The 27,466-nt window shown below is 46.0% G+C and overlaps 2 protein-coding genes and 1 long non-coding RNA gene across 4 annotated transcripts; 1 reads left to right on the top strand and 2 right to left on the bottom strand.

Moving 5' to 3' along the window:
• Nucleotides 1–519: 519 nt before the first annotated feature.
• On the bottom strand, nucleotides 520–9,522 carry LOC308580552 (uncharacterized protein). The gene is made up of 2 exons (XM_081182369.1): nucleotides 9,486–9,522; nucleotides 520–5,464 (listed from the first exon to the last, which is right to left on the bottom strand). The coding sequence occupies exon 2, from the start codon at nucleotides 5,451–5,453 to the stop codon at nucleotides 3,444–3,446; it is 2,010 nt and encodes a 669-aa protein (XP_081038495.1). The 5' UTR covers nucleotides 5,454–5,464; nucleotides 9,486–9,522; the 3' UTR covers nucleotides 520–3,443.
• On the bottom strand, nucleotides 5,512–7,584 carry LOC308581398. Its single transcript, XR_014005052.1, has 2 exons — nucleotides 7,343–7,584; nucleotides 5,512–6,664 (listed from the first exon to the last, which is right to left on the bottom strand). It is a non-coding gene; the product is annotated as an uncharacterized lncRNA (long non-coding RNA).
• Nucleotides 9,523–16,038: 6,516 nt separating the features above from the next.
• LOC308580886 (zinc finger protein 879-like) lies at nucleotides 16,039–25,829 on the top strand. 2 transcript variants are annotated; one of them, XM_081183157.1, is made up of 6 exons: nucleotides 16,039–16,538; nucleotides 19,755–19,876; nucleotides 21,025–21,151; nucleotides 22,990–23,085; nucleotides 24,005–24,115; nucleotides 25,082–25,829. In XM_081183157.1, the coding sequence occupies exons 1-6, from the start codon at nucleotides 16,358–16,360 to the stop codon at nucleotides 25,747–25,749; spliced, it is 1,305 nt and encodes a 434-aa protein (XP_081039283.1). In that variant the 5' UTR covers nucleotides 16,039–16,357; the 3' UTR covers nucleotides 25,750–25,829. The 2 variants fall into 2 exon arrangements, with proteins under 2 accessions (XP_081039283.1, XP_081039282.1); XM_081183156.1 differs by having other exon boundaries at nucleotides 16,040–16,538; nucleotides 19,752–19,876.
• Nucleotides 25,830–27,466: the final 1,637 nt, after the last annotated feature.

Below are 27,466 nucleotides of genomic sequence, written 5' to 3'. Positions count from 1 at the left end.
AACTTGAACTGGAATGAATTCCTTTCTAAAGCAAACTCCAATTGGTGCATTTGTGATCTGGTTAAAGGGGAGGGGGGCAAATGGGCTCTGCAATAAAATGTTGCTGTGTGGAGAACTCCCAGTTCAGGATTTAAAAATGTAATAAAATATTAGGAAAAATGGAGGCTGGAACCAGGTCTGGGTAGTTTGTCACTGCCTGCACCTTCAATGACAAGACAGAAAATGCAGGAAAACAAATCAAGAGTTATATAATTGGCTGGGAGCTGGAAGGCTGGAATAAAGCTTACGAAACAGGCAGTAAGAAAACACACACAAATCTGTGCTGCTCTTTCCAAAATATTTTTTTAAATTTGTGGATGGTGTGTTAAACCATAAGTACAGTTCTGCACAGGCTGTGAATGTAGGTACATCAAAAAGGGAATATAAGAAAAGAGACAACTCAAGTCTCCTAAGGAACTCAGTTTTTTAAAATGCAAATTTCTAGTCCTTGTGGATTCAGAGGTGCTTGAAAGACAAGGGTCCATCAGAGATCCCAGAGCTGGAATCTAGCTACAGGGTCCTGCATAAGTCCTTCCTTCTCCCCATAATTTATCATATCTTTTTGCAAAATAGAAATAAACTGCAGACTAGGTTATGCCAAGCAAGGTGATAATTTATTCAGGTAGCAAAACTCCCCCCAAAAGTTCTAGAAGAATTTTGAGTACCTGAAAGCCAATTCCCCCCCCCCCCTGCAAATATTTATTTCTCCATGGATTATACATAACTTCAGAAATATGGAATAATTCAACATGGACCACACTTGGAAGTATCTCCCTCCTGAACCACCAACACAGTGCTCTCATGACTGGGAAAGGAACAATTCTCCAATCTGACATGAGCTTACTGAGGTCTCTACCCACACCTGTTTAAAAATGGTAAAAAATTAATCTAGAATAAAGGTGGCAGTCACATAACTAATGTGTGGGAGAATGTCCGGGGTGAATTTCTGAAAGGTGGTGCTTTGTCCTGAATCGGGGGGTTGTTTAAAACAAGTTTTGGCAACCCTAAGCAAAGGCATGGCAGCCGAATGGAGACTCCATCTCTAGGGCCAGTCTACCTCTGGGTATCAGTTGCATAGGAGGGATGTGTCCTTTATGCTCTGCTATGGCCCACCCAGAGGACTGGCTGGATGTTTGGAGGAATTAAGGAAGCTGGACCAGGTGGCTCTTTGGCCTGATCCAGCTGTTCTTACATTCGCAGAACACATTTTAATAACTGGGGGACATCCAGCAAAGCAGGATGTTTGAAGATTCAGGGCAAGCACAGAGTTTAACTATGGAACTCACTGCTACAGGATGCAATGGCTTTAAATCAAATTCATGGGGCGTAAAGCTAGCTAAGGTTCTACTCCACTGCCAGAGGTATTTTACCTCTGGATAACAGCTGCTGAGAATCACAAGTGGGCATAGTGCTATTACATGCAGGCCCTGCTTTTGGGGTTCCATTGGGCATCTGTTTGGCCACTGAGAAAGCAGGATGCTGGCTGGGCCACCTGTCCAATCCAGCCTGTCAGGCTCATCCTTGTTGGAGGAAGAGCTCTACAACCCAGCAGGGATTGTGTGGCTGCTGTATTCATACTGCGTGACCACCCTGAACAAACCTATCAGCACCAGTAAGCCGATACCGAGACGGTTGTGGATCAAAATTTTAATATATTTCCAACCCCAAGGTATTAAAATTTTGACCCACTACAGTCTCAACATCTTACTTTCACACACCCTACCATTCTGCAATAGTCCAAAATCAACACCTTTTTAGCTTATAACTTTATGGCTGATTTGGGGTAAATGTCTAGGACCTCTGGTTAAGTCCAGTCGAATTCAACTTTGGGTGCAGCACTCAATTCCGCTTTCAGGCCAAGAGAGCCGGTGTTTGTCCACAGACTGCTTTCTGAGCCATATGGCCAGCATGACTAAGCAGCTTCTGGCGCAACAGGACACCGTGATGAGTGCCAGAGCGCACGGAAACGCCGTTTACCTTCCCGCCACAGTGGTACCTATTTATCTACTCGCGCTGGTGCGCTTTCAAACTGCTAGCTTGGCAGGAGCTGGGGCAGAGTAACGGGAGCTCACCCCATCACGGGGATTCAAACTACCAACCTTAGGATTGGCAAGCTCAAGAGGCTCAGTGGTTTAGACCACAGTGCCACCCACTGATTTAGGGACAGTTTTATCAGTCCTGCTAGCCAGCTTCCCATTGAGACATCTGGTTGGCCACTGTGAGAACAGAATGCTGGCTTGATCCAGCAGGCTATTCCTATGTTCTGTGTGTAAACAGGTGTTCATTAAACTTGGAATAGTCCATCAGGCTTCTTTTGCCCATGGGCAAACCGTATTTCTTAAAACAGCGGGCCAGGAATCTCAATCCACTCTCAGGTGGAGTTCAGCGCCATCACCTGCCCAGTGCTTTCTCCTCACTCGCCTGTCTGGTTCCCGAACTGTTGGACCAATGTCAGCACCACAATTTTATTGCACACCGGGTCAAGTTTCCTGGGAGACAGAAATTTAGAGGAGCAGGAAGAAATGAAGGGAACCGGCCAGAGGAAATGTTGAGGGAAATCACATATTCAAAGGTTAATATTTCAAATAACAATAATAATATTTTGCCCTTCCCGTAAGAAATCCCCACACACCTGAGAATAGCAATGAAAGGAAAGAAGGAAGGAAGCTGTTAAAGGAGGAATGAAAGAAACTGGCAGCTTGGAGCGGGCATAGGGAACGGTGAAGGGAGGAAAGGAGAAGAAATAGCAGGAGGTGAATAAAAGTACTTGTGAGAGATGGATGGAGAGAAAGGAAACATAAAATAATTTGACTTCTCCGCTTAGAGCAAAATTCTGCCTAAAACAAAGCTATCATGATTCTTCCATGATACTGCTCACAGCTTGAGGAAAGCCGAACTGTGGAACTCTGTGTTACGAGGAAATTGCTAAGGCAAAGAATTTAGAAACAGAGAGATCAGGGAGCAGTGATTTTCAGCTGTTTGTGCTGAACTTCATCTCAGATCTGCCACCATTTTGCGACTGGCTCTGCCCTCGCATCTTGTGACTGGTGGGCCTCACATTTGTTGCTGGTGGGTTAAGTAAGTTTCAGCCCTTTTAAGTGTTTGCTGCAGGTGAACAGTTTTGAGACCAACCCTGCTCTGGTGAGAAACCAGCTCAGCCAGGCTAAAAAAATCTGCCCCCGTAATCTTCTTTCTGCACCGTTTTTGCTTTCCTGTGTGCGATGATCCGTCAGCCACCATGGAAGCTTTTCCTGCAATCTATGCCTTTGTACAGTTTCTCTCTGCTGTGGAGCCATAAACGTGGTCGAAGCTTTTACCCTGCACTCTCAATTGCTGATACGGTTTCTCTCCTAACTCAATGATTTGGATTCTCGGATGAGGAAGAAGGTAGACGACGCAAACCTTTACAAGGTTTCTCGTGCTACGTGGATTTTCTTGTGCCTGAAGAGGTGCGAGGGGTCGCTGAAGTTCCGCCCACATTCAGGACACACGAACGGCCTCTCCCCTGTGTGGATTCTCCGGTGGTTCACAAGCTGCGAGAGCTGACGGAAGCACTTCCCACACTCCAAACATGTGTACGGTTTCTCCCCTGTGTGGATTCTCTGGTGTTTCACAAGCGGGGAGCGCTCTCGGAAGCACTTCCCGCACTCGGAGCATTTGTACGGCTTCTCTCCTGTGTGGATTCTCTGGTGACTGATAAGGGCTGACCTCCTCCGGAAGCACTTCCCGCATTCTGAGCACCGACACGGCCTGTCGCTCGTGTGGGTCCTTTCGTGCACGAGTAGCTCATTCCCTGTGCAGAAGCTCTTCCCACAGGTCAGGCATTTGTACGGCCTGTCTCGTGTGTGGGTCCTCTTGTGCCTGATCAGGTGTGAGGGGTCTCCAAAGCTTTTCCCGCAGTCGGGGCAGCTAAAGGGTTTCTCCCCCGTGTGGGTTCTCTCATGGTTCATGAGCTGCGAGTGCTGGCGGAAGTCCTTCCCGCAAATGGAGCATTTGAAAGGTTTCTCTCCCGTGTGGATTCTCTGATGTTTAATGAGGACTGATCTGCTGCTAAAGCTTTGGCCACATTCCGGGCATTTATATGGCTTCTCTCCCCTATGGATTCTTTCATGGGCAAGGAGACCTGAATTGTGATTGAAGCTTTTCCCACACTCTGAGCACTGATACGGTTTCTCTCCTGTGTGGATTCTCATGTGAGTCGTAAGATAGGCACTGGTGCTAAAGCTCTTCCCGCAAACAGAGCACTCACAAGGTTTCTCTCCGGTATGGGTTCTTTTGTGTCTGTTGAGGTGAGACGGGTCGCTGAAGGCCCTGCCACAATCTGAACACGCATATGGCCTCTCCCCTGTGTGGATTCTCTGGTGGCTCCCGAGCTGAGAGTGCTGCCGGAAGCATTTTCCGCACTCCGCGCACTTGTAGGGCTTCTCTCCCGTGTGGATCCTCTGGTGTTTCACAAGTTGCGATTGCTGCCGGAAGCACTTCCCGCACTCGGGGCATTTGTAGGGCTTCTCGCCTGTGTGGATGCCCTGGTGGTTCACAAGCTGGGAATGCTGCCGGAAGCACTTCCCGCACTCTGAGCATTCGTAGGGCTTCTCTCCTGTGTGGATTCTCTGATGTTTTGCGAGCTGCGAATTGTATTGGAAGCACTTCTCGCACTCGGAGCATTTGTGTGGCTTCTCCCCTGTATGCATCCTCTGGTGGCTAATGAGGACGGACATCCTGGTGAAGCTTTGCCCACAGGCAGCGCACTGGCACGGTTTCTCGCTCGTGTGGATTCTCTCATGCATGAGAAGCTCGTTCCCTGTGCAGAAACTCTTTCCACACACCAAACACTTGTACGGCTTCTCTCTCATGTGGGTCCTCTTGTGCCTGATGAGGTGCGAGGGGTCACCAAAGCTTTTCCCGCAGCTGGGGCAGCTGTACGGCTTCTCTCCGGTGTGGATTCTCTCGTGGTTAACAAGGTGAGAGTGTTGGCGGAAGCCCTTCCCACAAACGGAGCACGTGAAAGGCTTCTCTCCCGTGTGGATCCTCTGATGTTTAATGAGGACCGATCTATTGTTAAAGTTTTGGCCACAATCTGGGCATTTGAACAGAGCCCTGTTGGCTTGGATTATTCCATGTGCCAGAAGATCAGACGTCTCCCGCAAGACTTCTACACACCCAAGGGGTCCTTTTTCATGCTGATCCTCAGGGAGACCCTGCTGGAATATTCTGTCCTCCAGTTCCTCGTACCTGCCCTGGTGATCAATCAAGTTGTCCTCCTCTTCTGCTAGGCAGTTTCCCTGCTGGCTCTCAGAGGCTTCATCTCCCAGATTGGGGCTCCAAGATAAATTCTGTTCCGCTCCTCTCAGTAGCATCACTTGTGGTTCCACTTCCGCAGGGTTTCCAGCCTGATTTGGCTCATTCCCACACATCCACGCATCACCTGCCGGAATAAGAACAGAATTGCAATGTGCGTCTTTTTTTTTGAGAGAGAGAGATGGAGGGGCAGAGAAAGGAAGGAAGGAAGCACTGGCTACACACTAGGAGCAGCTGCATGGAAACAGCGACGGTGCCACATGCCTGAATTACATCCCAGTTAGACTACTGTAACCTGCTCTAGGTGGGGCTGCCTTTGAAAAGTGCTTGGAAGCCCCACCTGAAACATCAGATCTCCCTATACGAACTTGCCTGGGTGCTGAGCTCCTCAGGTGAGACCATTCTCTCTGTCAGAAGCAGAGCCTTTTCTGTGGCAGCCCCCATATTGTGGAATTACCTCTCAGAAGATATTAAACTGCCTTCCTCTTTGTTATCCTAAGGCCTTCCTATTAATCCAGGCTTTTGAAAACCAAGGTGCAGGCGATGCAGACCACTAGGCCGCTGTCAGGGCAAACTGCATCTTAAGCCTGATTTTAAATGTGTTTAAATGTACTTTTAACTATTGTTTCTTCTCAGGATAGTTTTACTCCTCTGTATTTGATACAGTCAAACCTCAGGTTGTTGAACATAATCCATTCTGGAAGCCCGTTTGGCTTCCGAAACGTCCGACAACCGAGGCGCAGCTTCCGATTGGTTGCAAGAGCTTCCTGCACTCAAGCGGAAGCCGCATCGGACGATTGGCTTCCGAAAAACATTAGAAAACCGGAGCATTTACTCCCAGGTTTTCGACATTCGGAAGCCAAAACGTTTGAAAACAGAGCCGTTCAGGAGCCGAGGTTTGACTGTACTGACCTCTAAGCTGCCGTGGTAGAAAGGTGGGATAATAAATATATCAAATAATTAAATAATCTCCGGCTTTAAAAGCCAACCAACCAGGGTATGTGTGACTCTAAATTCATGGAGATTAGATCTATAAATGACCAGTAATCATGGTGATTAACAGCAGAATGTCTAGCGTTCCCCATCTCTAGAGCACAGTTTCCCAAAGTGGTCAATACTGATCCTTTGGGGTCAAATTGGAGGGGGTGGGAGTCCCAGGATAGGATGAGAGGGCAATCAAGCAAAGAGGATCCTTGCCTGAGAAGGTAGCAACTCCATCATCGGCCTCTTGCTTGATATCCTGGAAGAGCAATCCCTGCCAAGTGTCTTGAAGAGCGTCCTCTGTCTCGGGGAGATTCATTTTTTCTTGCTTCTGCGGACTCAGAACCTAGCAACAGAGCAGCAGAGATCTTGTTCAGTAAAGAGGGGCAGAAAAGGAAAGAGGACCACTCTGGAAATTATAGCTCTGTGAGGAAAATATGGGGCGGGGACTCCTACGAACTCTGAGGATGCTTAACAAACTACAGTTCCCAGGATCCTTTGGGGAAAGCTTTGACTGTTGAAAGACCCTCTTGCCCTGATGAGAAGGGAGACTGGACACCATATAAGAAAAAAGCATTTGGTAATTTCCTTTCTTTTGAATCTGTTTCCCATATAGTTCTGTCTAAATCTACACACCTGTTATTTTGCCTTTATAAGTAAAGGGAATCCCTTCAGGGAATTCCCATCTAAAGCAGATATTCTTTCTTTTAAAGGGCCTCTGTCAAAAATTTATACAGTGGTACTTTGGGTTAAGTATTTAATTTGTTCCAGAGGTCCGTTCTTAACCTGAAACTGTTCTTAACCTGAAGCACCACTTTAGCTAATGGGGCCTCCTGCTGCCGCCGCGCCGCCGGAGCAAGATTTCTGTTCTCATCCTGAAGCAAAGTTCTTAACCTGAAGAACTATTTCTGGGTTAGTGGAGTCTGTAACCTGAAGCGTATGTAACCCAAGGTACCACTGTAATTCTCTCTCTTCTTCAAAACCTCTTTTAAAATTATGATCCTCTCATCATCTATTTCAAGACCTTTTTCATAATATGTCTGGAGCACTCCGTCTTTGATAGAATTTCCTAGTAATCTTGACCACGTCGACAGAAAGGCCCTTTTCTCTTCCTTTCTCTGATTCAAGGCGCACTGAATCCCCTTCTGCTTCAGTCCTGCTAATGCAGCTGGAGATCCAGGCAGACACATTTCTCAGCTCAGCAGACACTGTAGTGGCTAAGCCAGAAGCACTCCAAGTACTTGTTCCCTCCAAAAATCAATGCATTGCCTGAAAATATTACCCTCTCTCTGCAGGGTATAATCATAAATCAATATTCTTCATGGGGAATACTTCTGCCAAATGGAAACAAAGAATAAGGCCAATATTCAGCGACAATGCATGTTTCCAAATCTTAAGAAGAGATTGTTGTTGCTGTTGAATTATGAATGTCTGTGTTTTCATCTGCATTCCCGACCCCACAAAAAAACTTCAATTTCAGTTGAGAAAATTGATGACTTTGCTGTTTCCTCTCTGCACTGTAAAGATTTTGCTGTGGTTTGAGCCAGTAACGTCAGTTGGGAAACCTCTATTGGCTGTACTGATGTGACTGAGTCCCCCAAATACCCCAAACGCTCAAAAACAGTGACAGTCTGGAAGCGATCCCAAGACCTCTCCAACGCAACACAATAGCCAAAATATAGGAAAACAGAGGCCAAATTTTTCGCTTCCTGCTGTCAAGAGACTGTTAAGCAAACAAGAAGAAGGTGTGCGTTATTAAATATAGTATTTAGTAACAGCTTTAAGAGGGAGGGTTGGAGGAGATTGAAGATTTCCATCTGGGGCTGTGGAGACATGTCAGTTTTATTTATCTATTATATATATATATATATATATATATATATATATATATATATATATATATATGCTTTCGTAGATTTTCACGGGTACAGGAATGCAGGTTTTGGTGTCTTCGGGTGTCTTCCCGTGTAAGAGTTGGGGTGTCTAGGCGACGTTTCGACGAGGTCTCACTCGTCATCTTCAGGCTGGTGCTTTCGGCTTCTTGTTACTGGAACAGAGCAGGATCTCAGTGTTTGAGTTCCTATAAATACTGTTGAGGGGGTGTGGTGTATAGCCTCCAACGTTCTGGGCAGAGAGGAAGTTCCCAGGTTATTGTGCCTTTTCTTCTTTTGTTCATTAATTACTTGAGGGATATCTTGAGAGATTTCTTGAGTGATATTCTGAGTACCATTTAGGAGGGTCATTAGGTGTGAATTAGTTGCTAAAGCTTTCGTGTCTTGACCTCTTGAGCTTGTGAAGAGTTTTTCTGAGAAGATGGCTGTACTGCACCAGTAGCCAAACCATAGTGGCACCTCCGGATGCTGCACCCCCCTGCAATCCCTACACAGATCTGGCTGGCACAGGGCACAAAACCACAGCTCGCCCCTATACACGAAGCCAAGCCAGAGCACAACTAAGTGCAGTACAGCCATCTTCTCAGAAAAACTCTTCACAAGCTCAAGAGGTCAAGACACGAAAGCTTTAGCAACTAATCCACACCTAATGACCCTCCTAAGTGGTACTCAGAATATCACTCAAGAAATCACTCAAGATATCCCTCAAGTAATTAATGAACAAAAGAAGAAAAGGCACACTAACCTGGGAACTTCCTCTCTGCCCAGAACGTTGGAGGCTATACACCACACCCCCTCAACAGTATTTATAGGAACTCAAACACTGAGATCCTGCTCTGTTCTAGTAACAAGAAGCCGAAAGCACCAGCCTGAAGACGACGAGTGAGACCTCGTCGAAACGTCGCCTAGACACCCCAACTCTTACACGGGAAGACACCCGAAGACACCAAAACCTCCATATATATATATATATATATATATATATATATATATATATATAAACAAACGAGGGGTCAGCCATTGTGTGCTCTTTTCTCCCAGCAGCCCTCGGTGTAACCTGAAACTTGCAGAGCAAACTACTACGCCCTTACCCAACTGAGCTTGCAGTCTCCTCCCCATAGAAGACTGGGATTAAATGCATTAAATGTGGGCTTTGTGGCCGCAGCATCGCCAGGCCCTTTCCCCCCACCCCTCTCCTCTGTCCCTTGCTCTGCTTAGCCTCCAGCCTGACGAAGGGCTCTGCTGAACCCGAAAGCGGGCGCTTTTCACACTCACCGACATCACCGCCCACCAGCTGCCCTGCTCCCTCGGGTCCTCCAGCCAAGGTTGAGCGAAGCCGGAAGAGGCTCTGGCGGCCTCTCTAGGAACGAAGGCTCGCTCTCCTTAACCCTGTTAACGGGAGGAGGAGAAGGCGGTGGGGTGGGAGAAGCATTTTCAGAGTCTTGTGACAGCTGAAAGGCTGCTACCGTAAGATGCCACTATGCAGCCTTCCCCAAGCTGGTGCCCTCCCATCAGCACCATGGAGCTTTGCCTTGAGTGTTCGTTTAGTATGATGTTGCTGCTGGTTTGTTTATTTTAATTCTGTTTTATTGAAAACATTTCGATTGAGCAAAATAACGCGAAAAAAGGAAAAGGAGCATTAAAAGAAACAACGACTATAATTTCATAATACAAAGGTATATGAGTGAAACTATTATTCTAATACATACACATTTATTTGTAACCCACTGTGTACAGATCTGTAGGCGCAGACCATCCGCTGACTCAAACTAGTTCGTGAAGAAAAACCCCAAACTCGGTTCCATGGGTGACTCTGGGTCATATCTATGCGGTAGCTTATCTTAAAGTATTAAGTGTCCATAAGTCATGTCAGACTAACCTGATCTCATTTTGACAGAATTACAAGCCTGGTAGATGAAGGGAACGCAGTGGATGTAGCCTACCTTGATTTCAGCAAGGCATTTGACAAGGTGCCCCATGATATTCTTGTAAAGAAGCTGGTAAAATGCGGTCTTGACTCTGCTACCACTCAGTGGATTTGTAACTGGATGACTGACCGAACCCAAAGGGTGCTCATCAATGGTTCCTCTTCATCCTGGAGAAGAGTGACTAGTGGGGTGCCACAGGGTTCTGTCTTGGGCCCAGTCTTATTCAACATCTTTATCAACGACTTGGATGATGGACTCAAGGGCATCCTGATCAAATTTGCAGATGACACCAAACTGGGAGGGGTGGCTAACACCCCAGAGGACAGGATCACACTTCAAAACGACCTTGACAGAATAGAGAACTGGGCAAAAACAAACAAGATGAATTTTAACAGGGAGAAATGTAAAGTATTGCACTTGGGCAAAAAAAATGAGAGGCACAAATACAAGATGGGTGACACCTGGCTTGAGAGCAGTACATGTGAAAAGGATCTAGGAATCTTGGTTGACTACAAACTTGACATGAGTCAACAGTGTGACGCGGCAGCTAAAAAAGCCAATGCAATTCTGGGCTGCATCAATAGGAGTATAGCATCTAGATCAAGGGAAGTAATAGTGCCACTGTATTCTGCTCTGGTCAGACCTCACCTGGAGTACTGTGTCCAGTTCTGGGCACCACAGTTCAAGAAGGACACTGACAAACTGGAACGTGTCCAGAGGAGGGCAACCAAAATGGTCAAAGGCCTGGAAACGATGCCTTATGAGGAACGGCTAAGGGAGCTGGGCATGTTTAGCCTGGAGAAGAGGAGGTTAAGGGGTGATATGATAGCCATGTTCAAATATATAAAAGGATGTCACATAGAGGAGGGAGAAAGGTTGTTTTCTGCTGCTCCAGAGAAGCGGACACGGAGCAATGGATCCAAACTACAAGAAAGAAGATTCCACCTAAACATTAGGAAGAACTTCCTGACAGTAAGAGCTGTTCGACAGTGGAATTTGCTGCCAAGGAGTGTGGTGGAGTCTCCTACTTTGGAGGTCTTTAAGCAGAGGCTTGACAACCATATGTCAGGAGTGCTCTGATGGTGTTTCCTGCTTGGCAGGGGGTTGGACTCGATGGCCCTTGTGGTCTCTTCCAACTCTATGATTCTATGATTCATATGCTTATCGCATTTATAAATTTATAATTTATTGTTGTACATTGTTTTAACTGTTTGTTTTCTTTCTGGGATTGTACCTCCAAGTGTGTTTTATAAGCTGGTCTCCGAGAACACTGATGTCCTAGATCTGGAAGGGTTTAACAATGCTTTTGGATGGCATGCATACTTGTGGTACGACAAGGTAAAAATCCATAAGGCTTTCAAGAACCATATTGTCAGGAAGGCGGTGTTTAATGTCTGGACAAAATACAAAGACTTACTAGAAAACAAGACCCCAAGGTGGCTGTCACCAATGGAGGCTAAGGCTCAGAAAAGACTCAATATGGAGGCCAATTGGCCGAAATATTGGGAATTACTAGAGAAAGAAGGAGATACTTGGAGATTGCAGAGTCTTGAGAAATTAAAGGATAAAGTGCGAGACTGGTTACATTATGCTCAGATTAAGGAGGTTTTTAAGGCAGATAAAAAAGTAGGTTTCCAGGTGGAAAAATCGAAATTAGAAACAGAACTGTTAGAACCTAAGGCCAAGGTACTTTCAAAAATGTATAACTTGCTGTTGAAATGGAATACGCAGGATGAAACTGTCAAATCAGCTATGATAAAATGGGCATAGGATATTGGGCATAACATTATGTTTGCTGACGGGGAAAAGTTCTGGACCACCGGAGTGAGGTTCACGGCATGCAATGCCTTGAAAGAAAATATTATGAAAATGATATATAGGTGGTACATGACCCCAGGCAAGCTGGCAAAAATATATCACTTGCCTGATAACAAATGCTGGAAATGTAAGGAAACTGAAGGAACATTCTTTCACCTCTGGTGGATGTGCCCAAAGGTTAAGGCTTTCTGGGAAATGATCTACAATGAGTTAAAAAAGGTATTTAAGTATACCTTCCTTAAGAAACCAGAGGCCTTCCTTCTGGGCATCGTCGGCCAAGGGGTGTTAAAGAAAGATAAAACCTTTTTATGTACGCAACAACAGCAGCAAGAATACTTATTGCAAATGAAATAAGTATTTAATTGCCTCCCCAAGGGCCCCCCTCCTCAGGAGAAGGACCAGGGCCCCAGAAGGAGCGCAAGTGAAGGCTCTGTACCGGTCGGGAAGAGACAGAGACCACACCAGGATTGGAAAAAGCAAAGCCTGATCTTTATTGAAAGAACAGGAAAAAACCAACAACACAAAAAACTGTTGCAACAGTGTCCCCGCTCACGCAATGACACGGAGTCAGAGACCCTGAACAAAGGGACTGCCTTGATTCTTATACCTTTTGATTTTCATTCAGATCAATAGCAAGGAGGTGGGGGGAAGCGATATGCGGGGTGTGAAGAGTGGATTAACATAAGGTAAGCAGGATGTTGAAAGACTTTCTGGAGGTGTCAATTTGCTAAAGGGCTCAGGTGGTATGTGTCGATCTTCGTGTTATTTAATTTTGGAAAACCTCCGCAACTGCTGATAATCAGCATGCAGATGTGAGGCTGGATGTTTGAGAAGATGTTCAGGAAATGACTTAAATGTTAATGTGAAATCCTATTCTGCATTGCTATCAATTCGGGTGTGATAGCCTGATGTTTGCATATTTTTTTGAAAATAAGACTGTTTTATCTGTGTGTATTCATGGTATGGTTTGCAGACCCAGTAGGAGGCAGTGTGGTGGATTGAGTTTTGGCAGCCTTTTGGATACAATATTGAGTCAAGTATATACATTTTGAAATATTTAGATTGTTACATTCTTTAAAAACTACATTCTGGATACATTTCAGAAAAGTACAGCATAGTACGGCATTTCATTAAAGATACATCCACGAATACATTTTAAAAGGATAGCTTCATGGAGAAAGAGGTACACAGGAATGGCAACAGGCACGTTACGTTAAGATGATGCATTAAAAAGGCACACATTATATTACATTCAATGATACGTGAAGAGACACAGTAAGATGGCATCTTCCCAACAATGCGTTCTTTAAGGCACAGTTTATTATTATTGTGGGACTTTGGGTAGGATGATATCATTAGGATCATTTTACCTTTATTCCCCTCTCTGACCCTGATTCTCTTATGACACAAAGTGCTGGAAGACCCAAGATCTACCCACACTGGAAGAATGGCAGACGCAACTGATAGACTACATGGAGTTGGCTGAAATGACTGGCAGAATTCGAGACCTGGGAGAAGAGACGGTGGAAGAGGACTGGGAAAAATTTAAGGACTACTTACAAAAGCACTATAAACTGTATGAATGCTAGGAGAATGCACGATTGAAAGTAACATGGCAGCAGTAATTTTATTGTAAGACATATGAGAATATATGATGTTTTAAAGAAAGGATGAAATTCGAAGCATAATTATGTTCAAGCCAAGCAGGGTAATTTATGACAAAGTTAACTCAAATTTGGAACATAATATTTGAGATTTATAAGACAAGAATGAAAGTAATGTAACAAATTGCTGTATATAACTATATGACTGAGAATGCAGGGAAGGGCGATGTGAGGAAGTCCAAAGATTATGAAAGTATGATCGTGAATAACCTTTATCTTATCTCTATTTTCTTTTTTGTTCTCTCTTTACTCTATAATCTTACTTTATTTCTATGTTTGTTATATGGTGATGGTATTTTGTATGTTTGGTGTTTTTAAAAATTGTAATAAATATCTTTAAAATATATATATATATAAGCTGGTCTCCGACCGTAATAAATTATCTATCTATCTATCTATCTATCTATCTATCTATCTATCTACCTATCTATTTAACCCACTGTATTTTTTTACAAATGTATTCCAAATGTCATTCTATTTGTCCAGACACAATCTGTGTCTATAAGCTATCTGTCTGTCTGTTGCAAGAGTTGTCAGAATAAAGGGCGACTATAGATTTATCATTCCACTGACTCAAGTCTTTTAACTGTAGCGAGGGCACAGCAAAACCATTTACGTTGACAGGTTGTCAAATCCAACGTAATTTAAAATAATGTTATCCTCTGACAGTACTACCCCCCCCCTGTGCCAAAAAAGTAATATTTATAATATAACAATCAGGGACTGCTGCATTTGATAAGCTGCCAAGATCATCTTGGCTCAACCTTGTTTACGAATGTTAAGATGAAATTTGTATGCTTTGATACTTAAAAGTGTGAACTAGTGTGGCAGTTCTAGATTGCTAATGCCTTAATAAAGGTTCACAAATGTAAGTACTGTATTTTCCTGTCTATAAGACGCCTCCATGGATAAGACTGCTTGGGGCAGTCTATTTTGGAGGACTCCAGTTTAAGAAAATGGGGAGAGATGTATCTGTGTATAAGACCCCCAAAATTTTGACATTATTTTTTTAGGGGGGGAAACCTAGTCTTATACACAGAAAAATACGGTAATCATTTTGCATTCAAGTTTTATATACATCCTGTTCGACAGTGGAATTTGCTGCCAAGGAGTGTGGTGGAGTCTCCTTCTTTGGAGGTCTTTAAGCAGAGGCTTGACAACCATATGTCAGGAGTGCTCTGATGGTGTTTCCTGCTTGGCAGGGGGTTGGACTCGATGGCCCTTGTGGTCTCTTCCAACTCTATGATTCTATGATTCTATGATTCTATGATTCTATTCTATGATTCTATGACTTTCTCCCAAAACCTCATAAGCATAGGATATTGCATAAACATATGTATTGAAGAAGCATTATCTTTATTACATCTCCAATATGCTGCCATAAATAGTTCCCTTCTATACAAATGTAAGAGTACAGCTGAGATGATTGTATAGAATCATAGTAGTGTTTTGAATGGGACTCTCCGAAGGTCCTCTAGTCCAACCCCGTCACACAGGTATCTCAGATAAGGAATCACTGACAGATTGCCACCCAGCCTCTGTTTAAAAACCTCCAATGAATGAGCGTCCAACACATTTCAAGGGAGTCTGCATGGAAGGTGATGAATTAACGAATAATAGAATAATAGAATTGTAGAGTTGGACGGAATCCTAAGGGGCATCTAGTCTAACCCCCTGCGATGCAGGAATCGGCAACAATAAGACTGCTTTTTGTCTGTCTTCAATAATATAAGACATTTCCAAGACAGTCAAGGGACTGTACGGCGATGAGCAGCTGCAGGATCTGTTATCTTGGGTGTGGGTTTCCGGTTGGAGCCAGACTGAAGTCGAGAGAATAATAATAATAATAATAATAATAATTTATTTATACCCCGCCCATCTAGCTGAGTCTCCCCAGCCACTCTGGGCGGCTCCCAATCAAATGTTAAAAACAGTACAGCATTAAATATTAAAAACTTCCCTAAACAGGGCTGCGTTCAGATGTCTTTTAAAGATAGGATAGCTGCTTATTTCCTTCAGATCTGAAGGGAGGGCGTTCCACAGGGCAGGTGCCACTACCGAGAAGGCCCTCTGCCTGGTTCCCTGTAACCTCACTTCTCGCAATGAGGGAACTGGCGATGGATCTCAGTGTCCTGGCTGAGAACATTCAAGAGCTGGGCCTGGTGAAGGAGATCTTATATTTTTCACCTGCAACCACAGTTTGCAGCTAGTGATGGAGAGTCCCTAATAAATTATTGGTGAACTGGGTTAAGGAAATTAATCTTTTAGTGTGGCGGCACCTACACTTTGGGACTCCCTGCCTCTGGACTCATCAAATCCCCTCCCAGGAACCAGCCAAAAAACAGCCGGCGAGGTAGAGGATAGCTCCGCTGCTTAGAGCATGGGGCTGATCATGCCAAGGTTGCAAGAGGTCGGCTGCATATTCCTGCACTGCAGGGGGTTGGACTGGATGATGCCCAGGGATCCCTTCCAGAGTTTCACGCTTATGCGCAGGAGATAGGCGGCGCTGCTCTGAGCTGCGGCTCGGAAAGCATTCAGAGGTCGGTGGCAAGGCAGCTCCTGCGCTCCTCCTCCTCCAGCCAACTCCCCTCTCCGGAAGCAGGATGGCCAAAGATGAGGCGGAAGCTGGGAAGCGGAAGCCTGAAGCAGCTGTTTTAAGCGAGGCACAGAACTGTAGACTTGGGAGCGGGGATCCCTGGTGGTCATCTAGCCCAACCCCCTGCAATGCAGGAATCGCATGCATAACAGAGCGGCTCGGGGCTTCGGTGGCTTCTGCTCCTCTTCCTCAGCCAGCTCCCTTGTGGTCTCGATTTCCCCAAGGGTAGCCGGGGGGCAGGCGGAGGCAAACCCCGGGGAGACACTGCGTGGAGCAAGACGCCCGCTGCCCTGCGCCACGAGGGGCGAGGAAGGAAGCGGAGGTAGATCCTGGGGAGAGAAAGGGATCGGGCAGCGGGCAGGCGGGGGAGATCACAGAGCGGAGGGTTGTTTTTAAGGGAGCGGGAGATCCCTTTTCTGTAACCCCGATCATCCCCGAAAGTGTCCGACCCATGCAAGGCTCACTCGCGAGCGAGATGTGGGTGGGAATCGAACAGCGCTCTGCACATGTGCCGGGAACAGCTCTCCTTTATCGCCTGGCAATTTGCGGGGCTGGGCGATGCTGAAGCCCGCAGGTTCTAGCCTGGGACTAAACAATTGACTGCTGCTGGCACATTTGCAAAGCTAAGCAGGGTCTCTTGTAGGGTTTCAAATTGGGAGGGGGGCGGCGTTTTGAGATTCCTGCACTGCAGGGCGTTGGTTTGAATGATCCTTGGGACCCCTTCCAACTCTATGATTCTGTCGTTCTATGAAATAAGAGCGAGGCAAGCGGAAGTGGAGCACACCTAGCTGAATTTATTTGATGTTTTGGTGAGCCCAGGTGGCAGGCGTTGTTCTATTCTCAATTTCCTAATCCTGCATGCCTTTCAGGAAGCTGCAGTTGGTGCCCCAAACCTGGATCTAGGCAGGGGAGTTTTCCTTTTACAGTGGTACCTCGGGTTACATACACTTCAGGTTACAGACTCCGCTAACCCAGAAATAGTTGTTGTTGTTTAGTCGTTTAGTCGTGTCCGACTCTTTGTAACCCCCTGGACCAGAGCACGCCAGGCACTCCTGTCTTCCACTGCCTCCCACAGTTTGTTCAGACTCATGTTTGTAGCTTCAAGAACACTGTCCCACCACCTCATCCTCTGTCGTCCCCTTCCCCTTGTGCCCTCCATCTTTCCCAACATCAGGGTCTTTTCCAGGGAGTCTTCTCTTCTCATGAGGTGGCCAAAGTACTGGAGCCTCAGCTTCAGGATCTGTCCTTCCAGTGAGCACTCAGGGCTGATTTCCTTCAGAATGGAGAGGTTTGATCTTCTTGCAGTCCATGGGACTCTCAAGTCTCCTCCAGCACCATAATTCAAAAGCATCCATTCTTCGGCGATCAGCCTTCTTTATGGTCCAGCTCTCACTTCCATACATCACTACTGGGAAAACCATAGCTTTAACTATACGGACCTTTGTTGGCAAGGTGATGTCTCTGCTTTAAATTTTTTTTAAAAACAGAAACTGCTCACTGTTTCTGTATTTGGGGGGAAAGCATCACCTGAAGCATTTCTGCCTGTTATGAAGCTGTCAAAAGCACAGGAGCACTGCGAGGAGGCAGCCTCTGAGAGAATGACAGACTTATTGTAGGTTTGGAGGATTGGGAAATGAGCAGACGGACATTCATGACATTTCATTTTTTTTAAAAAAATCATATTTATTAGAGTTTCCAATATAACAGAAAAGAAAAGATAGAAAAGAAAGAAATATATGTAAAACCTTACTTTCGTTACCTTCTTTCTAGGACTCCCTCCTCCCCCTCCCGACTATATTCCCCTTTCATTAATTTGGTTCCACAAGCTCTCACTCCCAGTTTAAAACTTAATATGTTTAACCCATTAACCAATTTAAATTATACAATCTTACCATCACCCCTCATCTTTAACAGAAAAAGAAAAAAGATTTTTCCCCAAGATCTGCCCCATTTTCCTTCCACGAATTCCCTTTTTTTTAAACATGTCAAATCAAAATACCATAATATAGAAAAGTTATATAAAGAAATAGAAGATAAAAAATATAAGAAAATTCAAAAAGTTGGTTATATAGCCTTTGGATTCCAAAACTCCCCCCTCCCTTCCCCGGTTTGAATTCCCCATGTCCATCAGTCTATATGTTGTCAGCCTGGAGGTCTCAAGTCCATGGCCAAATTTTTCCCCCTTCCACCTTGCCGGTTTTCTTTTAATTTTTTTATTTTAATGATGTTTAACTTCCAAAAATCCAGTCTAATAGAGGCCTTTAAATTCCTTGGTCTTTGTTGCTCCTCCCATTGTTCTTTCCGTGTCGTAGTTAGTCCTTTGTTCTTTTTATTCCTTACTTTCTCAGGTTTCTTGTCTTGTTCAGCTGCTAAAATGTTCTTATTCCGAGATCTGGTATCTCTACAGAGGTTTGTTGTTCAGGAACAAAAACTTACGTCCAGTCCCTTCCTTTCTTCAATAGAAAATTCTATTGTCTCCTTTTAATGTAAACACCTCTGTAGACAAAATACTATTTCAGTTTTGCAGCTTTCCCAGAAGATAAGTCCTGTGCCAGTCCCAGAGTAATTTTCCACGTACGACCACTTGTAATGTCCCGAAACCCCTCTAGGGGGATTGCAGTAACTTTGTATCCTCTAATCCAAAAGTCAACTTGTTGTTCCTTATTTTCCGACAGTTTATATCCATATTATGTCAAATTGTAACAGAATTAGCCAGCAAAATCCTTGTAACAAAGTCCTCTTTATATTCTCCAACTTTGACATTCATGACATTTCAGGGGGTTGGGCTAAATGACCCTTTGGATCCCTTGTAATGCTATAATTCTGAGTCTAAGGCATTTTATTAAAACATGCTTAATAGCTCTGATGAAAAGAAATGGGGGGGGTTCTGGATGGTTACTTAGAGGATTTGCAAATGCAAGAGGAGAGCCAAGAATCTGTAGGGGCACTTGAAATATTAAAATGACATGGCGTAAATACTGTAAATTGCCATTCAAGACGACACCTCGCTGTTTGTGTCAGGAGTTGAATAAATTGTGGGCATGTGACCCAGGTGTGGCTCAGGGGATGTTTGGAGAAAGTAACAAGGTCATGGGTTCCTAAGATACCTGTGTGAGCCAGAAAAACAGAGGCTTGCCACTTCCACCATCCTGGTTCACTTCTACAGCTTGCCTCTTCTGTTGTCCCCGTTCCTTTTTTATGGCAATATTTCAGGCTTGCCTCTTCCACCATCCTGGTTCACTCTCTTGCTTGCTCTTCTGTTGTTCCCATTCTCCGTTATGGCTTGCCTCTTCCACCTTCCTCGTTGCCTTTTGTAGCCATACTTGCGGCTTACGTTTTTTTCAGCAGCGCTCAACCACTGGGATGAGCCCATTTTCACTGCCGCGTGTGACATGTCTGACAGCTTGCCTCTTCTGTTGTCCCCATTCCTATTTTATGACAATATTTTAGGCTTGCCTCTTCCACCTTCCTCATTCCCTTTTGTAGCAACGCTCGAGGCTTACCTCTCCTGCTGTCTCCCTTCTGTTTCTTTCAGCAGTGCTCAACCACTGGAACGAACCCGTTTTCACCACCGCATTCAGAAGGATGGCATCCCTGACACTTTCTGAGCCAGCCCCTCTTCCTGCTAGTGTGGCAACAGTTGCTCTGGTTCCAGCTCAGGTGGGCAAGGGGACAACTGGCTCTGGGGCGACAACCTACCAATTTCCCTTCGCTTCAGTATGAAAGGTGGCCTTAGCCCCACCTGCTGCTCCTGAGAAGCTCTATGGAGAGACAGTGAGGTGCAACAGTTAGAGGAGCAGTGGGAATGTGTTGGATTTTATAACACAAGTACTTTGTTTGAGAGTCTCCCATAAACAATTGCTGCTATCTTCAGATAGAGCTTGTAAGAACCCTACCCAAAAACCTGGAGATTCTCTGCCAATCAGTGTAGAAAATACTTAATTAGATATCCTATGCCCTTTTAAAATGTGGGGGGTTTTTTTGGGGGGGGTTATTGGGCTGTTGTTTTTATTTTGATTATATGTTTTGTGGTTTTATATTTTGATTTTGTTCTGTGAACTGCCCTGAGACCTCCGGTTATAGGGCGGTATTTACAGTGGTACCTCGGAAGTCAAACAGAACCCATTCCAGAAGTCCATTCGACTTCCAAAACGTTTGGAAACCAAGATGCAGCTTCTGATTGGCTGCAGGAAGCTCTCTTGCAGCCAGTCGGAAGCCGCGTAAGCTGCATTGGACATTCGGGTTCCAAAGAACGTTCGCAAACTGGAACACTCACTTCTGGGTTTGCGGTGTTTGGGAGCCAAAACATTCAACTTGCGTTCGACTTCTGAGGTACAACTGTAAATTCAATAAATAAAATTAATTAGATGGATCAACTGTGTGGCTTGCGCGACGGCGTCAAGTCCTTTGGGGAAGGGATATAGGTCAATTGTAGAGCACCTCTTATGCATGTAGAACGTCCCAGGAAAAGCCCTGTCTTGAAACCCAGTTAGCATTGATCAAGGGTAGCTATTGTGGTGGCCTCTGGATTTGTTTTTGGACTCCAACTCCCATCAGCCCCAGCCAGCATGGCCAATGGACAGGGATGATGGGATTTGTAGTGCAGCAAAATGTCAACTGGGCACCTTGTTGACTACGCCTGGCATAGATAATAGATGGACCGATGGTCTGACTCAGTACTATGCAATTTCCTTGCCTGGGACCCTGGAGATCCTCTGGTTGGCCAGTCTATAAACTAGTGAACTTGGCGGATCAACAACCTGACTTGGGATGAAGCCCCTTCCGAAGTTCTTGTGTCTTCTTTCCAGGTTTTGGTGACCTTTCAGGATGTAGCGATCCACTTCAGTGAGGAAGAATGGGCCCTTTTGGATCCGGACCAAAGAGCTCTCTATATAGACGTCATGGTAGAGAACAACTTCAACTGGGCCTCTCTGGGTAGGCATCCCTTCTTTGCTGCTCAATAAATGGTGTTGAGAGGGCTTGGGAAGGCTCTAGGAAAGCATATAATAGCTCTACTTTTCCCGTCTCTCAGTGGCTGGAGCACTTGCTCTGCATACATTGTCACTATTACAAGGTTATACGCTCTATAGAGTGGTACCTCGGGTTACATACGCTTCAGGTTACATATGCTTCGGGTTACACACTCTGCTAACGCAGAAATAGTGCTTCAGGTTAAGAACTTTGCTTCAGAATAAGAACAGAAATCGGGCTCCAGCACCACGGCAGCAGCAGCAGGAGGCCCCATTAGCTAAAGTGGTGCTTCAGGTTAAGAACAGTTTCAAGTTAAGAACGGACCTCCGGAACGAATTAAGTACTTAACCCGAGGTACCACTGTATTTATTGCTCAAATCATGCAGCAAACCCCAAGCAGAACTAATGATTATTACTTGAAGTACTTAACAGAGGACAGGGAACTAGAGATTACCTTAAAAGTGGTTAAATTCTGTGCTGCTGCTATAAAATTAAAGAGACAAGCTTTGAATGAATCTAACCGCCAATGTCTTCATATGTTTTAAATTAGCAATTAAGGCTTTAACTTATATATTTTAGCAGTTTGAATTATTTATCGTGTATTAACTCATAGAGCTTAATTTTAATCTATTTATCAAAATAAAACAATTCCTTCCAGTAGCACCTTAAAGACCAACTAAGTTAGTTCTTGGTATGAGCTTTCGTGTGCATGCACACTTCTTCAGAAGTGTCTGAAGAAGTGTGCATGCACACGAAAGCTCATACCAAGAACTAACTTAGTTGGTCTTTAAGGTGCTACTGGAAGGAATTGTTTTATTTTGACTATGGCAGACCAACACGGCTACCTATCTGTAACTTAATCTATTTATGTTTGTATGTTCTCTGTTGTTGTACAATAATACCTTGGAAGTCGAACGGAATCCATTCCGGAAGTCCGTTCGACTTCCAAAATGTTCAGAACCCAAAGCGCGGCTTCTGATTGGCTGTAGAAAGCTCCTGCCGCCAATCGGAAGCCACAGAAGCCCCGTCGGACGTTCGAGTTCCGAAGAACATTCGCAAACCAGAACACTCACTTCCGGGTTTACGGCGTTCAGGAGCCAAAATGTCTGAGTACCAAGGTGTTCAGGATCCAAGGTTTGACTGTATATGTTGTACTCTGGTCAGGGACCAAAATAAATCAATTCATTCATGCATGCATACAGAAGGCCTCAGGATCAATCCCCATTTAGGGTTTGGAAAAGCTCCCTGTCAAAGTTCACATCCTCACCATACATTTAAAGCATTCTTATACCCCTTTAGCAGGCATGGCTTCCCCCAAAGAATTCTGGGAGCTGCATTTATTCATTTATTCATTTTGTATACCACCTTTCATACGAAGGTCTTGGGGAAGTTCACAGCATAAAAATACAAAATAAAAACACGAAATTCATAATAAAAACGAGAACGAAAACTGAAATAAACCAATATCCCTCCTTCCCACAAAACACATTTAAAAGGACACAGAATGTTCATCAGCCACAGGCCTAGTTGAAGAGGAACGTTTTTGCCTGGCGCTGAAAGGTGTATAATGAAGGCGCCAGGCAAATGTCCCCGGGGAGAGCTTTTTCACAAACGGAGCCACTGCAGAAAAGGCCCCGTTCTCGTGCTGCCACCCTCTGGATCTCTCATGGAGGAGGCACACGGAGAAGGGCCCCAAAAGATGATCTCAGGGTCTGGTTAGGACCTAGGTTAGTATGGAGAAGTGTGTCAGAAGGAGTAAAATTTTCCTAATTCCACTTGTATTTTTGTCTTCCCTTCTGAAGGAGGATGTTTCTTTCCCAAGCTGACCCTCACTTCCAGGTCTAAAGGCACCAACAATCTCTGTGTACCGGACTCCAAGGAAATGGAGAGAATTTCAGGTAATGTCGTTTAAAGAACGTGGCCAGCAGGCTTGAATCTTCCTAGTTCAGTCAGAATATCATATTTCCTGAAGACTTTTCCTGACAAGATAGATGTAAAGCCAGAAAACATGTATCTCAAGGTTGGTTGGTTTTAAAAAATATGTATATCTATATCAGCCTTTACAACCTGGTTCTGTCTAAATGTTTTGCACTACATCTCCCATCAGCCTCAGCCATATAGTTTATTGCTGGTCTGGTGACAGTGGTTTTTATTCTTTATGCTCTGATCTTTTCCTCAATTAATAGTTTTTTAAAATCAGCGACCTGTCTTGAAATATTTTTTTTTCCTGCTCTGTAGAGAGAGCAGTATTCTTGTGTATCTGAGCTAGAGTTTAACTCTTAAGAGCAGGCATCACAGCTAAACTGAGTTTCCTGCCTTTTCTGTTCTTTGGAGCTGTATTGACAGCCGCCTGGTTGATCTCCCCCCTCCGCTGACAGAAGTGAGTCTCAGGATTCAAAATCAGAGCCCAAATCATTTTCTTTAGATCCTTGAGACTTCTGAGCTGTGTCAGAAGCTGCAAGCCTTTATTCTCTGTGCCGTTGTGAGTGGAAAGGTGTTAATTCAGCTCATTTAGTGCTGGAATATAAGGAAAGAAAGGAGAAGAGAGCTAATCTTGGCTGGATGACATCACTGCCCACAGCCCCGGCCATATTGTTGACGTTCTTACGGCATTTGGAGATAACCTGCCTTTGAACAGGGAAGCTCCATTTAGCTGCCATGGCTTATAAACCTATCTGCTTCCACAAATTGGTCTAACCATTCCCACCACCGGCCATCTGCTTTGGAAGCCAGTAGCTATGGTTGTGTTGCATGTGTGTTGTCCCACAAGTTTTTAAATTGTCATTTGTGAATATATATGTTCTTCTCTTCCAAAAGGTGGTGGCATGGCGAGTGAGACCAAGCAGAAGCCTCTTCAGCCAGAAGATTATTCCTTCGAAGCCAACAAGACTTTAATGAGAAGATCCCAGAATAATGTTTCTTTTTCGAGTGAGTGCCCATTAAAAACATTTGGGGGGAAACAAGCAGGGATAAGTCCATATGTAGCCCCAAACTCTGCAATTTTTCCTCATAGGGGAGCTGATCCATTCCCTTGATGATCATTTGGTCATCCTTAAAGTAAAGGTAAAGGGACCCTTGACCATTAGGTCCAGTTGTGGCCGACTCTGGGGTTGCGGTGCTTCTCTCGCTTTACTGGCCGAGGGAGCCGGCGTACAGCTTCCAGGTCATGTGGCCAGCATGACTAAGCCACTTCTGGCGAACCAGAGCAGCGCACGGAAACACCGTTTACCTTCCCGCCGGAGCGGTACCTATTTATCTACTTGCACTTTGACGTGCTTTCGAACTGCTAGGTTGGCAGGAGCAGGGACTGAGCAGCGGTAGCTCACTCCATCGCGGGGATTTAAACCGCCGACCTTCAGATCAGCAAGTCCTAGGCTCTGTGGTTTAACCCACAGTGCCACCTTTGGTCATCCTTACCAATAGCTTTTTGAAGAAGAGCTATTTAAGGGAGCAGGATACTTTTTTGGGGGGTGGGGATAATAATAATAGTAGTAGTAGTAGTAGTAGTAATAATAATAATAATAATAATAATAATAATAATAATAATAATAATAATAATAATAATTTATTTATACCCTGCCCATCTGGCTGAGTTTCCCCAGCCACTCTGGGCGGCTCTCAATCAAGTGTTAAAAACAGTACAACGTTACATATTAAAAACTTCCCTGAACAGGGCTGCCTTAAGATGTCTTCTGAATGTCAGGTAGTTGTTTATCTCTTTGACATCAGATGGGAGGGCGTTCCACAGGGCAGGTGCCACTACCGAGAAGGCCCTCTGTCTGGTTCCCTGTAGCCAGAATGTTTCTGAGGAATGTTTCTGAGGCAGCGATAGCTTCCCTTTTAAACTTTCCCCTGAGACAAGTAAGGTGCAATCTGCTCTTCTCCTTTCTGCAGAGGAGGCTTGGAGCCAGGATTGCCTCTCCTCATCCTCTTTGTGTGATAGAGTAATGTTTGGCGAGGCTGAAGGTCCACTCCTCCGTTCTGAGCACCCAGAAACACGAGAGGAATCTTTGGGAAGACTAGAGCAGAAAGGTGAGGCCTCTGGAGGCCTCCTCATAGATGAAAGAGAAGAGGTGTGGACCAATTCCGGGAGGACTTACCGGTGGAAGTCGTTCCTCGTCCCACGGGAAACAAAACCTCCAAGGGAGAAGCTTCACCGGTGCCCGGTTTGCTGGAAGTGTTACAGCACGAGGCCCATCCTGGCACGGCACCAAAGGATCCACACGGGCGAGAGGCCCTACCAGTGCTCCGAGTGCGGGAGGAGCTTCGGCCAACGCATCGACCTGAAGAACCACCAGAGGAGCCACACCGGCGAGAAGCCGTATGTGTGCTCCGAGTGCGGGAAGAGCTTCAAGCACCACTCCAGCTTGACGGCCCACGAGAAGATCCACACGGGCAACAAGTCCTATTCGTGCCTGGAGTGCCGGAGCAGCTTCAGCAACAGGTCGAGTTTCTCCAAGCATCAGATGACCCACTTGGCAGAGAAGGCAGGGCCTTCTCTGGGAGCAGCGAAAGTTTCAGGGAGTGGTGGAACCTTACAGGACATAAGAGAATCCACCTGAGAGAGATGGGCTGGCCACCTATGCCATGAACTTAGGACATTCCTGTTTTACAGGGGCAAGGGGAAGCTGTGGCCCTCTATGTGTTACAGTGGTACCCCGCAAGACGAACGCCTCGCGAGACGAAAAACTCGCAAAACGACAGGTTTTTTCGTTTTCGAGTTGCCTCGCAAGACGAATTTCCCTATGGGCTTGCTTCGCAAAACGAAGCTTGCCCCGCAAGCTCCGGGGACAGCGGGTCTTCCCGCTGTCCCCGGACCTCTTCTGAAGCAAGGGGCGGCGTGGCGAAGCGATCTCCCCGCAGCCCCTTGCTTCAAAAGAGGTCTGGGGACAGCGGGGAAGAAGCGATCTTCTACCCGCAGCCCCAGGTCCGGGGACAGCAGGAAGCGCTTCCCGCTGTCCCCGGACCTCTTTTGAAGCAAGGGGCGGCGGGGAGAAGCGATCTTCTCCCCGCAGCCCCAGGTCCGGGGACAGCGGGAAGTGCTTCCCGCTGTCCCCGGACCTCTTTTGAAGCAAGGGGCGGCGTGGAGAAGCGATCTCCCCGCAGCTCCTTGCTTCAAAAGAGGTCCGGGGACAGCGGGGAAGAAGCGATCTTCTCCCTGCAGCCCCAGGTCCGGGGACAGCGGGAAGCGCTTCCCGCTGTCCCCGGACCTCTTTTGAAGCAAGGGGCGGCGGGAAGAAGCCTGCCCCCGCCGCCCGGCTTCGGAACGATGCTCCGAAGCCGGGCGGCGGGGCGTGAACACCTTCTGAAGGCGGGCGGGGGGCGAAAGTCTTTGCTCCCCCCTGCCTGCCTGTCCCGGAGGGCTTTTGAAGGCAGGCGGGGGGAGCAAAGACTTTCGCCCCCCACTCGCCTTCAGAAGAGGTCCAGGACCTCTTCTGAAGGCTGGCGGGGGGCAAAAGTCTTTGCTCCCCCCCGCCTGCCTGTCCCAGAGGGCTTTTGAAGGCAGGCGGGGGGGAGCAAAGACTTTCGCCCCCCGCTCGCCTTCAGAAGAGGTCCAGGACCTCTTCTGAAGGCTGGCGGGGGGCAAAAGTCTTTGTCCCCCCTGCCTGCCTTCCCAGGGGCTTTTAAATCGCCCCAGACAGCGGAGAAGTCCTCCGCTGTCCCGGGGCGATTTTAAAATGCCGCCCGCCAGCATTTTAAGATCGCCCGGACAGCGGAGAAGTCCTCTGCTGTCCCGGGGTTTTTTAAAATGCTGGGGGTGGGAAGAAAAGCCCTTGTCCCCCCCCCCCCAGCCTTCAGAAGAGGTCGGGGGACAGACTGTCCCCGGACCTGGTCTGAAGGCGGTTTCCCTAGGAACGCATTAATTGATTTTCAATGCATTCCTATGGGAAACCGTGCATCGCAAGACGAAAAACTCGCAAGACGAAGAGACTTGCGGAACGAATTAATTTCGTCTTGCGAGGCACCACTGTATTGGATTCCAGCTCCCCGGACCCTTGCCTATTGGCCGTGCCCCACTGTGCTTGCTTTTACTCTGAAGTTCCAGAGCAGCATTGATTACTGCCAAAAGCAGGGCTTGCCTTGGGTGCTGAAAGCAAGCCCTTCCTGGGGGAGGAATCTGGTTTCATTATGAAGGTTTGACTGGGTGGTTTTATGGGGTTTCTGAACTTTTGCATTAAATACACGATGGTTTTGTACTGAAATTTGTTTACTGGTTGTTGTTTTTAAAACGCTATGCACTATTCTCCTTGGGAGTGCAGCTAGGCCCTGGGAGGTGCT

This window comes from Podarcis bocagei (genome assembly GCF_964188305.1).
Source record: "Podarcis bocagei genome assembly, chromosome: 2".
Taxonomy (NCBI): domain Eukaryota; kingdom Metazoa; phylum Chordata; class Lepidosauria; order Squamata; family Lacertidae; genus Podarcis; species Podarcis bocagei.
Note: the sequence above shows the minus strand (reverse complement) of the source record. Positions and strands in the feature narration are given on the sequence as shown.